General features: G+C 42.9%; 2 protein-coding genes and 1 long non-coding RNA gene across 3 annotated transcripts; 1 reads left to right on the top strand and 2 right to left on the bottom strand.

Annotated features, from left to right (window-relative positions):
* Nucleotides 1-733: 733 nt before the first annotated feature.
* On the bottom strand, nt 734-2,265 carry LOC146611693 (uncharacterized). Its single transcript, XM_085343371.1, has one exon. The coding sequence runs from the start codon at nt 2,053-2,055 to the stop codon at nt 1,324-1,326; it is 732 nt and encodes a 243-aa protein (XP_085199497.1). The 5' UTR covers nt 2,056-2,265; the 3' UTR covers nt 734-1,323.
* Nucleotides 2,266-5,879: 3,614 nt separating this feature from the next.
* Nucleotides 5,880-13,198, top strand: LOC146611692 (uncharacterized). The gene is made up of 3 exons (XM_085343540.1): nt 5,880-5,894; nt 6,004-6,079; nt 12,293-13,198. The coding sequence occupies exons 1-3, from the start codon at nt 5,880-5,882 to the stop codon at nt 13,168-13,170; spliced, it is 969 nt and encodes a 322-aa protein (XP_085199666.1). The 3' UTR covers nt 13,171-13,198.
* Nucleotides 13,199-14,710: 1,512 nt separating this feature from the next.
* LOC146611691 (uncharacterized) lies at nt 14,711-15,130 on the bottom strand. Its single transcript, XR_014904928.1, has 3 exons — nt 15,032-15,130; nt 14,850-14,899; nt 14,711-14,768 (listed from the first exon to the last, which is right to left on the bottom strand). It is a non-coding gene; the product is annotated as an uncharacterized LOC146611691 (long non-coding RNA).
* Between the last annotated feature and the right edge of the window lie 4,018 nt (nt 15,131-19,148).

Below are 19,148 nucleotides of genomic sequence, written 5' to 3'. Positions count from 1 at the left end.
GGAGTTGGCTGATGTTAAGTACTTCCACATTCTACCCTTGAAGCTACGATTGAATCTCTCGACAATACTGCATTTAACCTCGATAGCTGTTGAGAAATGCTTGATATTATATCGCTTCATTAGCTGTTTAAAGGTTGCATTATAAAACTCTTTGCCTTCATCTGTTTGTAGTTTCACAGGGATCCTACCCTCACTAAGTATATCCTCAAAAGCAGCTGATACAACAGACCCTGTCTTGTTTGTTAGGCATCTAACCCATGCGTATTTTGAGAATACATCTATACATGTTAGCAGATATCTCACATTATCATTATCTGTCACATATTCACACATGTCAACCAGATCGGCTTGAAACTGTTTGTCGACCCCTGTCACCAATACTCTATTTCTGGGGAAATGGATCCTCGCAGGTTTATGGAGTGTGTAGGTGTCGTCTTGTTCTAAATAATGTTTGACCTGAGATAGTGGAGGTGTTACACCTGATGCCTCCCCTGCCGCTATATGTAGCTTATTTAAACTGGCTAACCCCGCAGGATGGGCTGGATCATGATATATTTTATGCAATGTGCTTTCCATGATTTACAAACCACAAATGACTATGATGTTGATGTTAACAAGTCTTTTTATTTAATTTTCACAAAGACACAATCACAGACAATGGATACTTGGACACCCCACATTAAACCAGATGTAACCCAGCCCAGTAGTTTCCAATCATGCGGAGCATGGCTGGTTTAACACGGCGGGCGCAAGTACTTGCATCTAGCAGGTGCCCAATGTTGTCATTAATGGCGCATACTATATATCGCTCTGATCTCAGTTCACACATGATGTGTTCTGCAACTCTGCGGATTTGTGTTCCAGACCCATCTGCAGTGGATGAGCGTACAAACAGCCGGATGGCAGGGATGAATCGGTCAGTCTGGAGCCTTATCATCACATCATCATAGTAGGTGTCGAAGAAATACTCAGACAATTCCTGCAAGCAGCTGTGTTGCACCTGACTGGGGTGGCCTGTTTGGCATCCGTAACATGTCTCTTGTATAAACTCATTCAAAGCCAACATTAACAGGTGGAGAGTTGCGAGTTTGATGTCGATTACAGTTTCATCCCACAGGTCTGATATGAGGGGGTCCTGCGAGCATTGTGGTGAGGGTGGTGGAGTCTGGGGGGTCGGGATTAGCAGCTCTGTTGATGGTGACTCCAACAGGTCCCACGAGGGCGTGTCATTCTCTGTAAAATGAAAACCACAAGCTCTTAATTTGTCACATAGATACACACTCAACCCCACACACCCGCACATTAAACCTACCAGTTTATTGTTTAGCTGTCGGAAGGTCTTATGATTTTAGGTTTACACAGGGTACCAGGCAAACCAGTCTTCGGACAACTCGCCAGATCGTCAAAAACAAGGCGCTTTCTAATACTCTCGTACGCAGTGTTGAGTCTGTCCCTCTTGATCGCGTCATCAATCTGGCTAAACAGACGCGACAAACCTCTCCAGTCGCACCACTGTATAAAAAACAAGTCCTTAAACCATCTTGTGCGCTCTTCGAGGTTTAGAGGGTATGGATTTAACCTCCAGTTTTCAAGCCCTCTGGAAGCAATAAGACTATCCCTGTCATCACATACACTGAGAAAAATAAAGTCGTCGGGGTTGCGATTGAAACGATCAGCCTCAACCCTGTAAAGCTCAGGGCCTGATGCAGTGTTCCACTGGGAAACATACAGCAGCTCTGGGAAACCCACATTGTCCAGGTCTGCACACACTACGGTGCGGAAGAGCTTCCAGTTTTTAGTAGACATGACTTGGGCTTCCCCCCAAAACAATCCCTCACCACAATCTACACTAAGCACAACTGTCCCTTCGGTATATTTAATGGCATACACATACCCTTCGACGCCTCGATATTCTAACTTAAATACAGTTCCATCTGCGGCGTTTCCACAGCGTTGCTTTTTACGTTGAGGACCCCGACTGCATACTCCTGAAGACATACCTAGAGTGCCTGTGGCATGGGCGATGTCCTGGCTGGGTGTCATTCCGAGCTCCATAGGTCGATGCGTCGGGGATCCTTAGCGCGATGTGTCGGTGCTCTAGGTCGATGCGTCGGGGATCCTTAGCGCGATGTGTCGGTGCTCCTCAGACCGTGGCGGTGATGCTCTTAGAATGTGAAAGGATCACTTTTATACCCATACAACCTAGCACATCCCACTAGGAGGAGTCGTTCCCGCCCAGAGGGTAAGAACACCTGAACGCGCATGCGCACACACACACGAAACTGGTCAAATCGGTTGTCAAACCGGTCGAACCGCACACGCACGAAACCGGTCAAACCGGTTTGGTTGGCCGCCATCTTGGATAGGTGCCATCGTATTACTGAACGCGCATGCGCACACGCACGAAACCGGTCAAACCGGTTGTCAAACCGGCTTGGTTGGCCGCCATCTTGGATAGGTGCCATCGTATTACTACTAGTGAGGAAAAGCAGACTTCTGTGTTCTGGCAGCCACATTCAGCAGTGCTACCAAGAAAAGTCATGCTCGGGTAGAAACACAACAGAAGGGACTTGAAGATTAAGATTCAGCTTTCATCCCTGCAAAAGCAGAGCAGAAAAAAAATCTGACATATTTGGAAAAGTCTACTTTGGAAAAATATCAGCCAGGCAAGCGGGCGTTCGAGGCTCCTCGTCCTGTCTTCAGGTAAAGCTTACAGTGTCACACAGACAACACAAAGCACCTTTCACACACTTTATCTCCCTCAGCACGTTGTTTCACACCTTGTGCTGATTGAGGCTGCATTGCCAAGCTGAATACACACAGACACGGAGTGGGTGCTATTCTGTTTGCTCTGGCACTTGGGAGGTGTGCAAATTGCTTGTTTGTTTAGCACTTTTTCCATTCCTCTGCAATCCAACAGCACCTAGTTGCCATAATCACTCCTGCTGTGAGCTTAATTTAAATTAATTGCTCCTTCAGACCACTGATCATCAGTCTGATGGCACACTGCATTTTTTCATGCCACACTATTAATGTTCCATTAAAGAATTTTACAGCTCGAGTTACCCGGCTATTCACAGCAGTGTTAAAACCCACATTCAGACCAGTTCAGCCCTGTGCCTGATGGAAGAGATAGTGGCTGATAGCTGCCGTTCAGCAGACTGATAACATTTTTGTCGCGACGTTCAGCTTAACAGAGTGTCTTTAAAAAAAATCCACGGTGAAAATTTCATTTTAGTCTGTTAATAAAATAAGAGGATATTCGTTAACAATCACAGTTTGACACGAGGTGGAATTATTGACTCTACAACCGAGAATATCATTATCCAAATCAAACAACACGTTATTCAAATGAATCATCTTCAGGCTGTGGAGAATGCGCTCACGCTGTGAAACATCTGTGGATTTAAACAAGCGGTATAATTACCCAATTAGCATTTAGCTAATTTTTCCCACAGGTTGAAGGCTGGTGAGAGTGTGTTCACTCCAGTCCTCAATAAAGTTTTCACAGACAGAAAACTCTGCGTGCGAACAAAGTCGTTAAAACAAAACTCTGAACAAAGTGCTGAGTAATTACTCAGACGACTGATTGTGTATTCAGGCGTATGGAGGACCGAGAGTCGAGTTAATCGGTGCCATTAAGATGAAAAACAACATCTCAGCTCAGCAGCAAAGGGACAGCTGACAGGTATTACTCTGACGGGTCGGCCTGTGGCGCTGTAACAAGTATTTTTACGTTTTTGCTCGTAAATCTTGAACTATGGCTTATTTTAACTTTTTTCCCCCAGAATCGTTGGCTTACTTTGCACATCCATTTGTCCTGCAGCTTTTATAATTTTTACAGTATTCTGAATTGTCATTTGGGAAAAGAAACATTTGTCGAGGTCTGAATTTAAATATTAAATATAGTCTTATCATATCAGAAACCTACATTATGACGCATAAGCACGCAGGACAAACAGGAAATGTTTTCTCAGGCCGAGATTAGCTCGGCTTGTGCCATAAAGCAACAAGCTGTCGTCCAGCGTGGTGCCGCAGTGGTCGGTCCCATGTGAGCGAGCACAAATACCTCTCTAGTGTAAATGTGAATGCCGTATTTGTGCAGTTTATCTGGTGCTTGTAGCAACTAGACAGAAAATAATGGCTCTTGTGACAGTTTTCCAGAGCTGAGTGTTATAAACTTTGGTGCAGCCGTCTGATAACGTTCATCCAAACACGTGCATCTGTTCCTCTGGAATCACCACATCTCAGCAGCACTAGGAGGAAAGCATCTGCTCCACTTTATAACTCTGAGAACAATCTTTCTTGCAGTCAAACCATTTTCCTGCAGATGTAGACATAAATAATGGTTCCTGCTCTTACAATAAAAGCCGGATCTCTTCGGTCTTGGACTGGTCAGAAGACGACGGATGACCATAAAATCAAGTTTATTTAATAATGCGAGAAGAACTGCAGCTTTGCCTCATTAAATGATGCTCAAAGCACCCAAACAACAAGTATCTGAAAAACTGAGCAGCGATGTCGTCATTGAGCAGTCGTGACCAACAAAAAATATATTATAAAAACAAAACAAAAATACTGTGAACAGCTTCACTGGAACTGTTATTATAACCTTCCACTCAATTACATCTGCCACCCAAAGGAAGCGTGCAGCTAGCTGACTTTAAAGTTGAAGAGGATATCACTGATATGTATGGAAGCCCATTTCCGCCACTAAAAAACAAACAAACAAACAAACAAAAAAATGTATCCATAACTCGAAATTTAGAGTTATTTTCTCGAAATTTTGACTTAATTTCTTGAAATTTTGAGTTAGCACTGCCAATCAGTAATCTACGTGAATGATGTCATTTCCTTGTTACCCGGAAGCTGAAGCCCTCAGCTACAAATGCTACAGCTAAACTACAGCTAGCTTCACAAATGATGAAATCCTTGAGCTATTAGCTGAATCACATGGCGTTACTATCAGCAAACGTACTCTCGAAAGCGCCGGTTTGTTGCGATCCGGTTTGAGTGCGCATTCCTCCGCACTGTATCCTTCCGGGTAACAAGAAAATGACATCAATCACGTAGATTACCGATTGGCAGAGCCAACTCGAAATTTCGAGTTGTTAACTCAAAATTTCAAGAAAATAACTCAAAATTTCAAGTTATGGATACTTTTTGTTTTTAGTGGCGAAATGGGCTTCCATAGATGTGCCGTGAGCATGTAGACTTCCTTCTGCACATACATTTGGCATTTTTGAATGCTTTTTCTTTCAGTCACTTTAAACATCACCAGAAGGGAGACACATTTCCAGCACAGTGTCGCCAAAACTGGGGAAGTCACACCAAAGCGAATCAAGATGGATAAAAAGCATGCAGACCATGCAGATTTTAGAGTGAACTGTCCCTTTAAGGAAGCACCAGTGCCAGCAGTTTTAGATCAGCCTTTATTTTTCTGGAATCAAAGTAAATACTCGCGCTCTTGATGGATGATACAGTACTCCATCAACCTGCCGAGTGATATAAATGAAGCCTGACGACAGGCGCAGAGACACAGCAGGCGCCCTCTGCAGCCAGAAGGACATTTAGTTTATTTCAGCACCCAGGCGGAGTCGGTGCGCCGATCTCCACGTGGCGATCTGGACACATTTCTGCAGATCATTTTAAGCCAAGGCTGAGGCCATTTCTTCTTTGAAAGAGCAAACAGGCCAAGAGTCAGACTGTAGTAGTAGTAGTAGTAGTAATAGTAGTGGTGGTGGGGAGAAGAGGGGTTGTGGTGTCTCTAGCCTCTACAACACAGACGGCTGTTTGTACCATGCAGCCCCCTTGCGCCCCCCAACAACCCCACCTCGGTCTCAAACTCTCAGCTCCTAATTCACACTTCATAAATCAAGATGACCTGTCCTCCAGTGAATTCATCCCTCTCTGTGCTGGATAATAGTGGCGCTATTGTTCCCACCGCGAGGATTCATTTCAGAGACGTAAACTATCCTGGAGGCCGACGCACAGGCCCGATAGCTAAAGCAGCTCCTGGACGTCCGCGTGGAGACGGAGGACGAGCGGCACTGCAGTCGTCCGTGTCAGGCCACGTCTGGTTGGTTATATTTTCAACTCCTCTGGCAGCTAATACAGGTCCAAAAATAAGAACACTAATTGGCCAGTGTTTATTTCTGTATGGGAGAAATAAGTGTTTTTAGCAGGTTGTTTGTGGCACGATGGTTTAACAGTCGGGACTCTCTGGGAGGTACGGCTCAGTCCACTGCATGGAAAAAGAGCCGACTCTCCCCTTTTTTTAATAAATAAGGCCTTTTATACGAAAATTGGTAATACAGTATAGTTGTGTGTGAGACTGGCACGGCAGCGTGTGACATCATGAGTGTTGACTCATGAGCAGATGAGTGATGCACACTGAGCTTTTGCCTCCTCTCAAACTCGTATTTAGTGCCACAGAAACAGCAGTAAAGAGTTACTGGTGCTTCATGCACGTTTGATAAATCCAAAGTAGACTTACATTTAGACCAATCACAGCACACAAAAATGCTTTTGTTAAGAAGCAGTGGGGCTAAAAATGAAGATTGAATAAGTCTTCTCACAACGATTACTGCTATTCAGAAATGGGAAAAAAGGGGTACTAACTCTGAATGTTAGAACTATGAAGCACCTGTAGTTCCTGCAGTGATCTTCAACCATACTGTCCTTTCATGTTGCACAGGAACATTGGAGAATATTTCTGGCATTTCAATTCAAATAGCAAAGAAGTGCTTCTGACAACAGTTTTTCTTGTCAGCAGAAGCCCTTTTTTCTAGAACAGCAGAAGAGCCCTGACTACAGAAGGAAGTGCAGAAGGAATATAATTCCTGGGTACAAGGGGATGGAGCCGAAGCATTAGACGGGTAAGAAAAGGGAGGTGGGAAATATGCGTAAATCCAGTAGGAGATATGGAGCCTGGCTGACCACAGGGGCTGTTGTTTTAACCGTCAGATGCACGGCTGCAGGGAGGGGGTGGTGGTGCAGTGACTGTAGGTGGGATTTGGAGGGAAAGGTGGGGGGCATCCCTCTCGGGTTGCCTCTGTCCCCAAGCGGTCCTGTGGGAGCTCGGCCAGCCTCTCTGTCGCTGTCTGCCCTGCATGGGGCCCTCACCACCTTCCACATGACAGCTCAGAAGACAACCTCATGCTGGCTTTACTCACCCTCTTTTGTGCATTTTGAACACAGGGATACCAGACAAATTATGCTTAATGACCGGCGGAGGTTGCCACAGCAATGGCTGCTTTGTTGCCAAAGCCAAGTGTGTAAATGTTAGGGTGCAACCCTACACAGCTTCCCAGTCGTACTAAGCAGATGCTCTTTCTGTAGCTGGAATAAACAGGCTGGACCGGGCTTGTGTTTGTGGGCTACACACCGAAGCCACTTCGAAAACCTGAAGTCTCTCTCTCAAAACTTTTAATTAAAAGTCAATTAACTGTTTTTTTGAGAAGGATTTTCTAAAGATCAGGTTATGAGATCAGCCTCAATGTTGTTACTTAAGTAAATCTGGTCCACAAATGATGAACTGATGCTGTATCCTATTCCTACATGTCCCAGTCGTCAGTACGGGAGTATAAAAGTGTAAAACACAAATCAATTCCATGGCATAATCACCGCACCAGTGATTCTCCAAGTGGGCTTTAGGTGGGGTTAGGAGAAGCACAGCTAATAGCAAAGTAAATCTCTATAAACAGCAGACCTGTTCTTCATCAATAAAAAGCGGGGGGCTATTTATACCAAGAAATCAAGAAAAGTGGGTCTAGCATTCCCTCCGATGTTATCTTTGGGCCGGTAGAAAATCGGATGCAGACGTGAGCATTAATATCAGGTCTGAGGCTTTAGCAGCACAACAATCCAACTTTCTCCTGATGGAGTTTGGTGTTTTGGCTCTCTGGCAGGCCACCAGGACAGCCTAGCTACTTACTGATACTGCAGGGCCGTGCTTGGTTTCCACGGTTTCCGCTGTAGTGGATGAAGTTCTTACATTATTACATCTTCCAAGAAATAATGGGATTTTGTTACAAACTACCTGGAAAGGTGAGAAAGAAATTAAAAATAGAATCTCAGCAGGCTCGCTGTTTTGCGGATTTTTTTGTGCAATTTTGAGTGCTTTTTTTTTTTAATACAGCGCATTTTCTCCTGCGTCCTGATTGGTTGCAGACCATTGTCAAAATCTCGCGCCGTGTCTCCTGTACAGTACAGAATGAGTTCAGCTCATCAAATTTACATAAATCTTCGATCGCTAGCAGCGTGACTCTGAAGTGCTGCACTGTATGTTTGTAAGTTTTCTCCCCAACAAACAACACTGTCGACGAAACGTTTGCACCGTCAAAAGCAGCTGCGGTAGCTCCCAGAAGGCAGAGGAAGATGCTAACCATCGCACAAAAAGTTGGACTTCCTGACATGCTAATGGAAGGTAGAAGTTACCGTGTTTTCCGGATTATAAGGCGCATTAAGTGAAACAAAACAGTCAGATAAGTCAAACTTTACTCAGCTCCTTCTTCTTGCTTCCTCTACTTCCGTACCAGTGATTCATTAATGTTGCATTCTCTGGCAGCTGCTCGGTTCACATGTTCTGGACCTGAAAACAGGGTTTGATCTTTGGTTTCTTTCTATAATACTGGACTTATTTTTCTACCAAGGTTTGAACTTTTTAGAGTGTTTAAACAAGAGAGAAAAGTGTGAAAATGTTCATCAACTGTAACATCTGTACATCTGTAATAACTGTAAAAAATAAACCTGGTTACTTCGCGGATTTCACCTATAGCGGGTTACTTTTAGAACGTAACTCCTGCAGTGAACGAGGGACCGCTGTATATTGCATTTACAGAGTTTACAAACAATTAATTTTTGTTTTGCCGATCAACATATTTCATTCGGCCAGTGGTTTCATTTCTCCATTTACTGTTTTTAACCATTAAAGAAAGCCCGAAAGGCATAGCCGAGCCCGTGTGAGGCGCAAACAGCGGTCCACAGTCTGATTTATCTTCAGTGGAGTCGAATTACAAAGGGACTTACAAACAGGAAAATGTTAATTGATTTCTAATCAATGTAACCGAGCTGTGCGGGTGAGGCAAATACTACTAAAGCTAGAATTTCAACCAATTCCCCGAGTCTGAAAAATGAGGAGTGGCAGAGAGAGAGGAGACTTTTTAAAAAACTGGAGTCAGTCTGATTGCTCCCTTGGGAGACATTTCCACCCCAGTGTCCCACAAATGACATGTTTGTATGTAACACAATATGCTTTCTTTAAGAGGTGACGCTTTAGTGGGAGACACATTCTTCCCAAGGGCCCTGCAGTCAAAGTCTAAGACAAAAAAGAAAGAAGGGTTGGTTATTTTACTTGTGTGAGAGCTCATACCTGCTCAGGTGGTTAAAAAAAAAAGCTTAATTTGCTGCTATAAAGAGTTGACGAACAGCTTTCGTTAGGTTTGACATGTAACAGCAAACCCACCCCACAAACAAACTTTATTAGGCTTCTTTTCTCTCTGTTTTTTGATGGATTCCTGTGGGCAGATTATAGGACCATGAAATCAAACATCTGTGCTGCACACAAGCAAAATTAACAGGCAATTTGTACCAATGAGTTCTGTTTTAGTTTAAATTAGACCATCATATAAACACAGAAACAAAGACATTTTCCACCGCTGCGGGCTGTGCGCCGTTTGTTTTTCTCAAGCATTTTTCTCACGCATAACGAAACGTGAAGACATCCAACACGGCACCTACGGAGCTCCGCTGCAGACACCGGCTGCGTTCACGTATTCCATAAAGACCTTTCTATGCCGGTCACACCCGCGTACTTTTAATGTGGACTGGGTTTTAATGGAGTGGGCTGTGATGCAGAAGAGAACACAACTCGTTGTTTCTCACAGCCATGTACGAGATGTGAAAAGAAAAAAGAAATACACGGCATACAGCAGAGACGAGCAGCCTTTACGTTGTTTTCTCTGGCCATTCAATTTCATGGATGCCACAAATTTAAGCGAGAATACAGATTTGATAAGATCGAGCTTGTACTGTTTGTTGTTAGTTTAGTCATGAACTGTATAGCTGTCTGCGCGTGTAGACAGGAAGGAACAAATATTTGGAATGGTAAATTAAACTGAACCTCATTTTGAATTCTCCATTAGGAACCAGTACTCCACACAAAGATAAGCCAGTATACTTTGTTATATGAGGTGCTTTGGGACCAAAGGAACACTTTAATGGTTTCTATTATTGTCCATGTGTGTGTTTGTCTCCACACTAAATAACATTATTGGAACCCAACTGTCTTTTTTAGCTCCTGCTCTGCACACAGGAAACCTTTGAGAGATGCACGTGCACAGTGACTGGTCTAGACATGAGTATGCATTGTTACCAAGACTGTTAACAACAGTGAGCAATATTTAGTCATGTGAAAAAGACAACAATCACATGGCTTTATGCAACGCTGTGAAAACTCCTGTTCATCTACACACAAAGAAAAAGAGCTACATCTCAGATCCTACAAGTAGGGCTGTGCGATATGACCAAAATCTCATATCCCGATATAAGACATCTATCGTCCGATAACGATATAAATCACAAAAATGTAACATTTTTCTGTAAATTCTGTGAATCTCGTGCAGCTCGACTTGCGTGAAGTGTTTCCAGCTGCGCGTCATGTACCTGAGTCGAGTGTTTTAACCGATGCATGAAACGATACATTTTTAGACATAAGTTGTAACGGCTGCCGTTTTCTTTGTGAGTATTTATTACACGGCGTGCTGCGGGGAAAAGCCTGTTCTAACGTTTGAGTCTAAGGTTTATTTGTTAGCACCTGGCGGCTCTTTTTTCAATTCTCATCTGTAAATGATCTGCTCTTTCACGTGATTCAGTTTATTTTGAAAAGTCTGAACAGGATCTTGAGCTTTATTGTGAAAGGTTTATGTGGAACATAAACAAGCGGACACGCGATGGTGTTACCGTCGTTGTTGCTAACGACAACACATAAAAACAGGCGCTTGTCCGTCTGTAGTGTGGTTATATTAAATATAAGAGAAAGAGAGAACTTTAAGAAATTAATATAGCCACTACAGTGACCATCAGAACGATGAAAATATATTACCGTAAACAGTTTATTTTGCGACACCACGAAACAAAGGATAGCATAAAATGAAACGATAGACGTTTTTATATCGTCATCCGATATATCGTTATATTGAACAGCCCTACCTACAAGCATAAGTTAGCATGCTAAAGGTTAAAGTTCGTGACAGTACAATCCGGTTGTTCAGTGATGACGCGACGAATCCTACTTCCGGGCCTAAAGTAGTCTGCGTTTAATATGGCTTTTGTGTTGTTAACATGTTTAATGTTTTGTATTTTCTTCTATTTGATCTCAAAAAGCTCCTAAAACAGTCAGTGATCACTGTTGACCTCCCTCGGCTTTTATTACCGCTAATCATTTATTTAAGCTCAGTTTTTAAAACCTTAGGATGTAACTACAGCCCAGCCCATGCAGCAGTATATGAATGACTAACCTCGTATTGTGGATGGATTATCTCAGTTGTTCTCCTGGCTGAAGTTTGGTCCTTTTACAGCATCCTGCAGGAACCTGACCACCGAGAACACTCACGTTAACTTTTATCGAGTGGAAAAAAAGTTAGCTTGTTTATATTATGCTAACATAGCTGTGTCGCTAGCGGTCACGTAGCACATCATTATATACCAGCTAGCCCAACTTCAGTAACCCTACAAACGTCACTGCTGTTTAGTTTTCTGTCTTCATTTATGCTGGAAGTGATAACAGAGCTGTACGTTTTAATTTGTTTCCAAAACCCCGCAGTCAGGACAGGCTATATTGTATTTAGATAGAAGCTAGCGAGCTAACTTCCTGCTAACTTCTAACTCCGTTAAATGTAATAACTTTTGTCTTCATGGATGCCTGGAAGTTAAACTTTATAGTTACACCTGGTAAAGCAGCATGCTGATCGTTTTATTAAAGATGAAAGAATTTAGACAGTTTTTAACTCTCAGTGATGCTGCAGTGTTGTTTGACCTGAAGAGGGGGGTTTAGGACCCAGATTATTCCCAGATTTAAGAGCATCTTAGTCCGACAAATACGACAATAACGACGGCCGCTTGCATGTTCTGCAAAAAATGTGCTTTGTTGTGTATCTGACTGTGGCGTGGGTGTGGTCCTTGGCCAGCTGCAGAGGAGGGGTGACGCAGTGAGCTCCCGGGGCGGCGCAGGGGCGGGGTGAACAGGTGTGCTGGGATCTGACAGTGATTGTGTCTCTTTATATGTTGACAGTGACAGACGGAGAGGAGACGGACGTGACAGCAGAGAAAGAGAGCGCGGGAGTATATGTGTCGACGCGCAGAAATGTCACCGAGAGTAAACTTCCCGTCTCCGGTATGAGCAGCGGGACAAGCCTGGATTTAAAAGCAGCTCCTAGTAAATCAAAAGGCGTAGCAGCGCTGAATCTGAATACATCCAAACACCCCATTCAAGGAACCACTCAGCATACACTAAGCTCCCCTAATGAACAAAAGAAACCGGCCCCTGTGACGACAGCGCAGCGGATACCCGGTGCTAAAACGGCGGCGTCCTTGCCATCTAACGTCTCCTCCAATCAGGGCCTTCAGCCCCTCAACCTGCAGAACAAACTGGTGCAAAGCAGTGATGCTCCTGGAAATGGCACGGCACCAGTGTCAGGCCCCAGAAATGCTGCAAACCCAGCACGGAAACCTGTGACACAAAATCAAGAGTGTAAACCCCCAAAGAGTCCCGCGACCCCCGGAAGACTGCAGGCCAGAAAAACACAGCCCGGCACAGACAAGGTCAGAGAGGTCAATGACATCCAGGCCTCCAGAGTCCAAGGAAGGCTGGAGAGGAGTGGCGTGCATAAATCCCCCACAGAGGCCCAGAGCCAGCAGGACAGGTCGGCCTCCAAAGACGGCAAAAAAGCCAAAATGAACGAGATGAGCACGGGAGAGGAGGAGAGCAGCTCCGACTCGGACCAGGATTCTTCCTACGCCGGACAGGTCGCGGTCCAGAGCCAGGACTGGAAGCCTACGCGAAGCCTGATCGAACACGTGTTCGTAACGGATGTTACAGCTAATCTGGTTACTGTCACGGTCAAGGAGTCGCCGACCAGCGTGGGCTTCTTCAGCATTCGCAACTGTTGAGTTGACTGCAAACTGAGTGGATTCAAGTTCTGAGAAAACTGAAGAAACACTCCAGGGAGTGAATGAATGAATGAATGAATGAATGAGTGGGTCAATTTGACACAGTGAAAAGGAGATCCTTGGGTGGAGGTGGGTTGCAAAGTGGCTTGCAGATGCCCAGCAGCTGTGGCAGACTAAAGGAGCTATGAAATTATCAATGAAATTATCAACTGGATCCAAAGAAAGGTGTCATCAACTGGATCCAAAGAAAGGTGTCAGCTTATGTGAACTGAAGATCAGGTGATCTTCCAAGATTGAGGATCAGACTGGTTTAATGGAAGCTTGAACTTAAACAGTAGGCTTGATTTTTGCCTTAATTTTGTAACAGACGCCCTTTCCCATCAAATTTGCCATATAAATCAAAGTACATCATTAAACAATGAAGTATTTAATAAGTGCATGTGGTGAAGGTGTGGTCCTGGGCTCAGCTGCAGGGGAGGGGTGGTGCCAGGAGGCAGGTGAAGCCACAGGTGGTAGCGACTGGAATGATGACAGTGTCTTTTCTTTTCGTAGTGAAGCAAAAGACGAGCATGGTGTGTGTGAGCTGAGACCAGCGCTAAGTGGAGACTGTGGCATTGTGTGTGTACATGACAATAAAAACTGAGAACTGTGAACACAGCCATCGCGTGTGTGGGTCCATCTTACAGTGCACATCTTGTCAGCCATATCATACTTACCTGTGTATAATACCGATTTTCTGTATTAGAAAAGTTTTGCCTCCTACCTCTCCACAAACAAGTTCTTTCCTGTTCCCAGAGAGTACAAACATGTCAGAATTCTGTAGCAAGACAGCTGGACGTCATCCACTGAAACAAATAACATGCATTCATTAAACATCAGCAAAAAGAAACGAGAAACTTTGAGGGAAAACCAGTATGAAAAATAGGAAAAGATATTAGAATATTCCTATTAGAAAATCCATATAATAGGAATTCTGTGCAAACTGGGAATATAAAGAAGGCTAAATCAACTATTTCCCATCTTGCTTTTGGTGTATTTAACTGTATTTTGTTTATTCTTTTCACTTTTCTCTTAGCTAACTATGATAAATAACTACAGTATGAAAAAAAAAACTATAAAAAAGACAGTCGAGAACAGCAAACATTGAGCATGGAAACTCACAAAGCAAGTCCACTCCAAACTCGTATGTTTTGATATGCTCAAAGAGGGCAGTGAGGATAGGCAGCAGTGCCACTGTCACATAGTTTATGCTTTGACTGACGCTCTTCATCTGGGCACGGGATTGCATGAACTTTCCCAGTTTCAGCATCTCCAGCAGCTTCTCCAAGTCTTCTGCTGCATTCTCAAAGAAAGTCTTTAACCCGACTTTTACCAGCTCCGAGCCAGTCTTCATCACTGTTCTGTAGGAAGGAGGGAACAGAAAGGCTAGTATGCATGCAAAAATACTTTTTTTTTTATGAGTTAGTGGTTTAAAGATAATACATGCGTGTCTTTTATTGAGCTTTATTACAAGTCTTATGAAGTAATAAGCACTTACCTTGTGTCAAGTGAGTGAGTAAGGATGTGCAGACAGCTCACCATCATTGCTGAATCACTTCCTGTGGGATATATGTAATGTAGATACTCAAAAGGATTGCAAACAAAAAGCCACACAAACATATGAACAGAAGCAACCTTACCAAAGAGAGAAATCCTGTGTCTGACAAGAGCTGCCAGCTTACAGAACAGACTGGAAAAGAAAGGAAGTAAGAACGAAACTGAAGAAGATGTTAGGAAAAAGCAACCGAGTGAAAGAAAACAAGAAAGGGCTTTATGAAAATACAAGAAAACACACTGATCAGCAAAAACATGATCACAGTACCTGGTGACCATCTCCTTCTCTTTATTGGAGGCACAACCACAACTGCTCAGGTTCTTACTAGGTGTAGACAGGAAGTACAGTGTAACAGGGCAGCCCTTAGCGGCTGGAAACACAGTGAGACAGACCAAGGCAAGTGTAGTGGAACAAAGTATTTATTTGCTATATGGCTCTCCTTAAAACAATTAACTTGTCGAGCTTCTTCACAGCACAAAAATACCATGTTCTGATTGTACAGCAAGGGCAGAAAACATGCTCCATCACACTATGTTCAAATCCATCACAGAAACCTAAATAGCAGGTTGCTGTTTACTATTAATGTTGATTAAAATCACGATTTTTCCTGCTGACACTGTGAAGTTTACGCAACCCACAGGAGCAGTTTCAAAGCTTTACTGTTGGCAGAATGCGAGCTACCAAGAAAGAGAAAACCACTTAAATAGATTCTTTCTAACTGGCTGTAGACACATATGAAAACCAAAATTGAGTGAATCTCATGAGGAAATATCTTGTATATTGGTGCAATTTTGACCGTCCACTCTAATAATACATGTGGTTGGAGGAATGGCTTTAAAAACATCAATAACACTTTCTCTGTTGTGGAGTGGCTGATGTTCATGATGCAGAACATCACAATCCCCACAGAACCGTTCCTCTGGAAGACACTCTCTGCACATAGACAGGACTTTTAACAAATTCAGCAAAATTTGAATAACTGAAAGTAGTATGCACTCAGCCACTCTTGACAAAGGTAGCAGCTTCTATTTTGATATTATAGCTCCGGGTGGCTTAGTGTGCTTCACTATGAGCTGACGGTTAAAAGGACATTTGTCAAATTCATGTGGTTTTATAATTATTAAACTTCTCACACGCTCAAAGACATAAATGTCAGCCAACAAGGCATCGCTCATCAAGCTTAGCTACATAGAAATGTATGTTATTTAGACTTAATAACAGCAGGGTGAAGACAGTGGCAACACAGAGGATGGCCAACAGCTTCTGTGTCAGTGAGACATTTCAGCTGGTGTGGCCGTGCTTCTTTCCAGCACTCAGCAGCTTTCTGCTGCCAAAAGGACCGTGACACTGCCCTACTTCTTTGAGCCTCCGGAGAACGACATCAATCCAAAACAGCAGAAAGCCTTTTCAAATACTTTTCTCTAAAGAATGCAAATATCAAGTATTGTTGCTCCACTTTCTTTCTGATAATGTCACTTTTACAAATCGTGTCCCATCAGCTCTCATGGCTGGTTTGGCTTTGAGGGTCGGGGAGGACAAAAAGCTATTAAGGACCTTTTGATCTGCAGTCCAGTTCTCCTCTAAAGTATTAAGGATGAAGCAACAGTGCTCCTCTTTGCTATTCTGAAATGTGTGTTAAACACAGTGTAGAAGGTAAGTAGAAGCTTACACAGCACCATCAGCCATCATGCTAAATTTGCATCTTCAAAAGTCAATGCAGCCAGACTCACACCTGATTATAAATGTTCAGGAGACACTGTTGAATGTTTAGTGTTAACTTAAATCACTCATCATTTACAGCATTACAGAGTTCGGGGTTATGGGTTAGCACTATCATGTTACCCGTAACTGTATTAACTATGGTAGTAACTTAACTAGCAGTGTTGGTCAAGTTACTTGAAAAAAGTAAATCAGTAACTAATTACTGATTACTTCCCCCAAAAAGTAATCCCTTTACTTTACTGATTACTTATTTTCAAAAGTAATTAATTACTTAGTTACTTAGTTACTTTTTAAAAACATGATTTATGACCTGAATAGGTAATAAAGCAATAGATCTTTCAGCCCAATTCTACTTTTTCTGCATCATCCATCATACAAAATGTAATCAAATGGAAAAGTCTGTTTTTAAAACTTGTTTTATTAGTTTGAATCTTTTAACTTTATGCATCAAGCAAAAATTAAATTATATGCAACATTCTGACGAGAAGAAATTTGTTTAACATTTAAACCTATTTTCTGCACATTCCAGCACATAAAATAAAAGAATTTGTGTTTGCACTCAGTCTTTCAAATAAATACAAGTGAAACACAGCAGAAAATAAATAAAATCAAAGACTCAGCGGTCCTGTTGCTCTAATTTCACCTGTATAGCAGGCGGATGTTTGCCCCGGACCTGGTGCAGGTGTGCCGCAGGGGTCAGTGGAGGAATCCGCGAGTCTCTCTGTGAATTTCCAATCCCGTAGTAGCGTACTCAGTGCTTGCTCTGAAGTTAAGGGTTTTTTTCGCTGTAAAAAGAAGTTTCGAAAAGTTTTTGTCACTTTTTACGGAATCAAACTCAAAGTAAGCTCAGTACTTCCACGCTTTAAACGCTGCACGGTCATACTCTCTCTGCACTCCTCCATAGATTATCCATTGTTGATCTGCACACAGCTGTTATGGTCATGAGGCACTCTGGCAAAAAAATTACGGTTTTAGTAACGCAGTAACGCAGCGTGCTTACGGGAAAGTAACAGTAATCTAATTACCTTTTTTGCAATAGTAATCCCTTACATTACTCGTTACTTGAAAAAAGTAATCGGATTACAGTAACGCTTTACCCTGCGTTAGTGCCCACCTCTGGCTGTGAAACACTAATAAAAAATGATTAACTCAAGTTTTTGCTGCTAAAGTTGGTTCTATCAGCTGCTGAATCACAGGATGTACTTGGTTATAGTCATTTGTGCATTTTGGGTTGCTTTAAATAAATAATGATGTGTTGTAATCATCCAGATCTAGAACCTTAAACTGCTTTTTCACATGTCTGTAAATGAATTTCTTTCTTATCATTGGTGTGGGCTGACACTTGACACTCTGTGGCTCCTGATTTGTCTGTTGTCAAGGTCTCACCTCAGTGTGGTTCCTCACGTTTTGTCATGATTAAAGGATGAATGGGAACACAGCTTCAGTCACTGTGTTCACTTCCTGATATGTCAGAACTGTGCTCACGTCACTCACTTTTTTAACAACATGACACACTGCTGTAAACAGTGTTGCTGTAAACAGTGTGTCACGTTACTTGAAAAAAGTAATCGGATTACAGTAACGCGTGGGCAGTTAACATCTCTGTTAACTAGTCATGATAGAAGCCAATATTTCTGTCCTAACATGGTCTGAATATGTTTGACTACAAGCTAACATTTACAGCATGACTTTAAGCTAGCACCATAAAGACGGTAAAAGACACTGTAATATGTAGAAATGCATGTGAAAAGTGTTATATTAGCAGTGGTTGTGCTACTCCACACAGCCACTTTAACATTACTGACACTGTGTTTCTTACCTGTAAACAGCGGGTCGTGTGTGATAAAAGCTTGTGCAGAAGGTAGCAGGTGTAGACTGGCCCACAGCACTGTATGAAGTGATAAGATGTGAAAGGACATATATAGGGTACCTTAAAGGGCGCCTTAAAAGTGTTTCCCTGAGCTTTTACTTGCAGCTTGATATCTAAATAAATGTGAATGGAGCTGGAAAAGCTGGAAAAAGGAGGAGCCCGGAGCTTCGTCTTTCGCTCGGCCTACCCCGCTATAGCAGACGGACCGTCAGAGACTCGAACTTGGCCGTTAAACTCTGGGGTCTGAATGCTGGCCTCTTAAGGCTGCACACCACACAGCCGGCCAGTTGAAAATAGAAAAAAAGGACATTTATCTTCTGTTCTTCAACAATTTTTTTTTAGTTTTTTTAAATCTATTTAGCTTGTTGTGCAGCATTGTTCCACACAAATGACACATGGAAACCTAGCTATTTTTTCATTGGCTTTCACAAAATGGGACTGCCAATGTTGGAGGTGTTACTGCGCCAAAGTCTTCCTGCTAGCTGGAAACCTGCTGGCAGCGCCACTATGTTCTCAGCACACTCTTCAGCGTCAGCTTTGTTGCCTGTTTTCGGCACACCTACCTAGTCCCACTCATCCACTTTATCTGCTCATGGCAGATTTACCCACACTGAGCACTCCTTGGATTAAGGTAAATTGAAGCAGGTCATTATAAAAAAGACACACAGCTTATCATCTTATCCTTGTGCAACAGCTAAAAGCACTCTGTTCATTTGTTTGCTAGATTAGCCGCTAGCATACACACACACTGTGTTACAGGCTTGTTGCTACACACCTGTTACTGTGTATTTT

The sequence above is a fragment of the Diplotaxodon limnothrissa genome, linkage group LG19 (genome assembly GCF_057381915.1).
Source record: "Diplotaxodon limnothrissa isolate DT_005_m linkage group LG19, D_limnothrissa_male_GT1.1, whole genome shotgun sequence".
NCBI classification, from domain to species: Eukaryota; Metazoa; Chordata; class Actinopteri; order Cichliformes; family Cichlidae; genus Diplotaxodon; species Diplotaxodon limnothrissa.
Note: the sequence above shows the minus strand (reverse complement) of the source record. Positions and strands in the feature narration are given on the sequence as shown.

Coding starts and splice junctions, on each gene's coding strand:
- LOC146611692 (XM_085343540.1), top strand. Junction 6,080..12,292: donor TCCGTGTCAGGCCACGTCTG/GTTGGTTATATT, acceptor ATATGTTGACAG/TGACAGACGGAGAGGAGACG.
- LOC146611693 (XM_085343371.1), bottom strand. CDS start 2,055: ATGGAGCTCGGAATGACACCCAGCCAGGACATCGCCCATGCCACAGGC.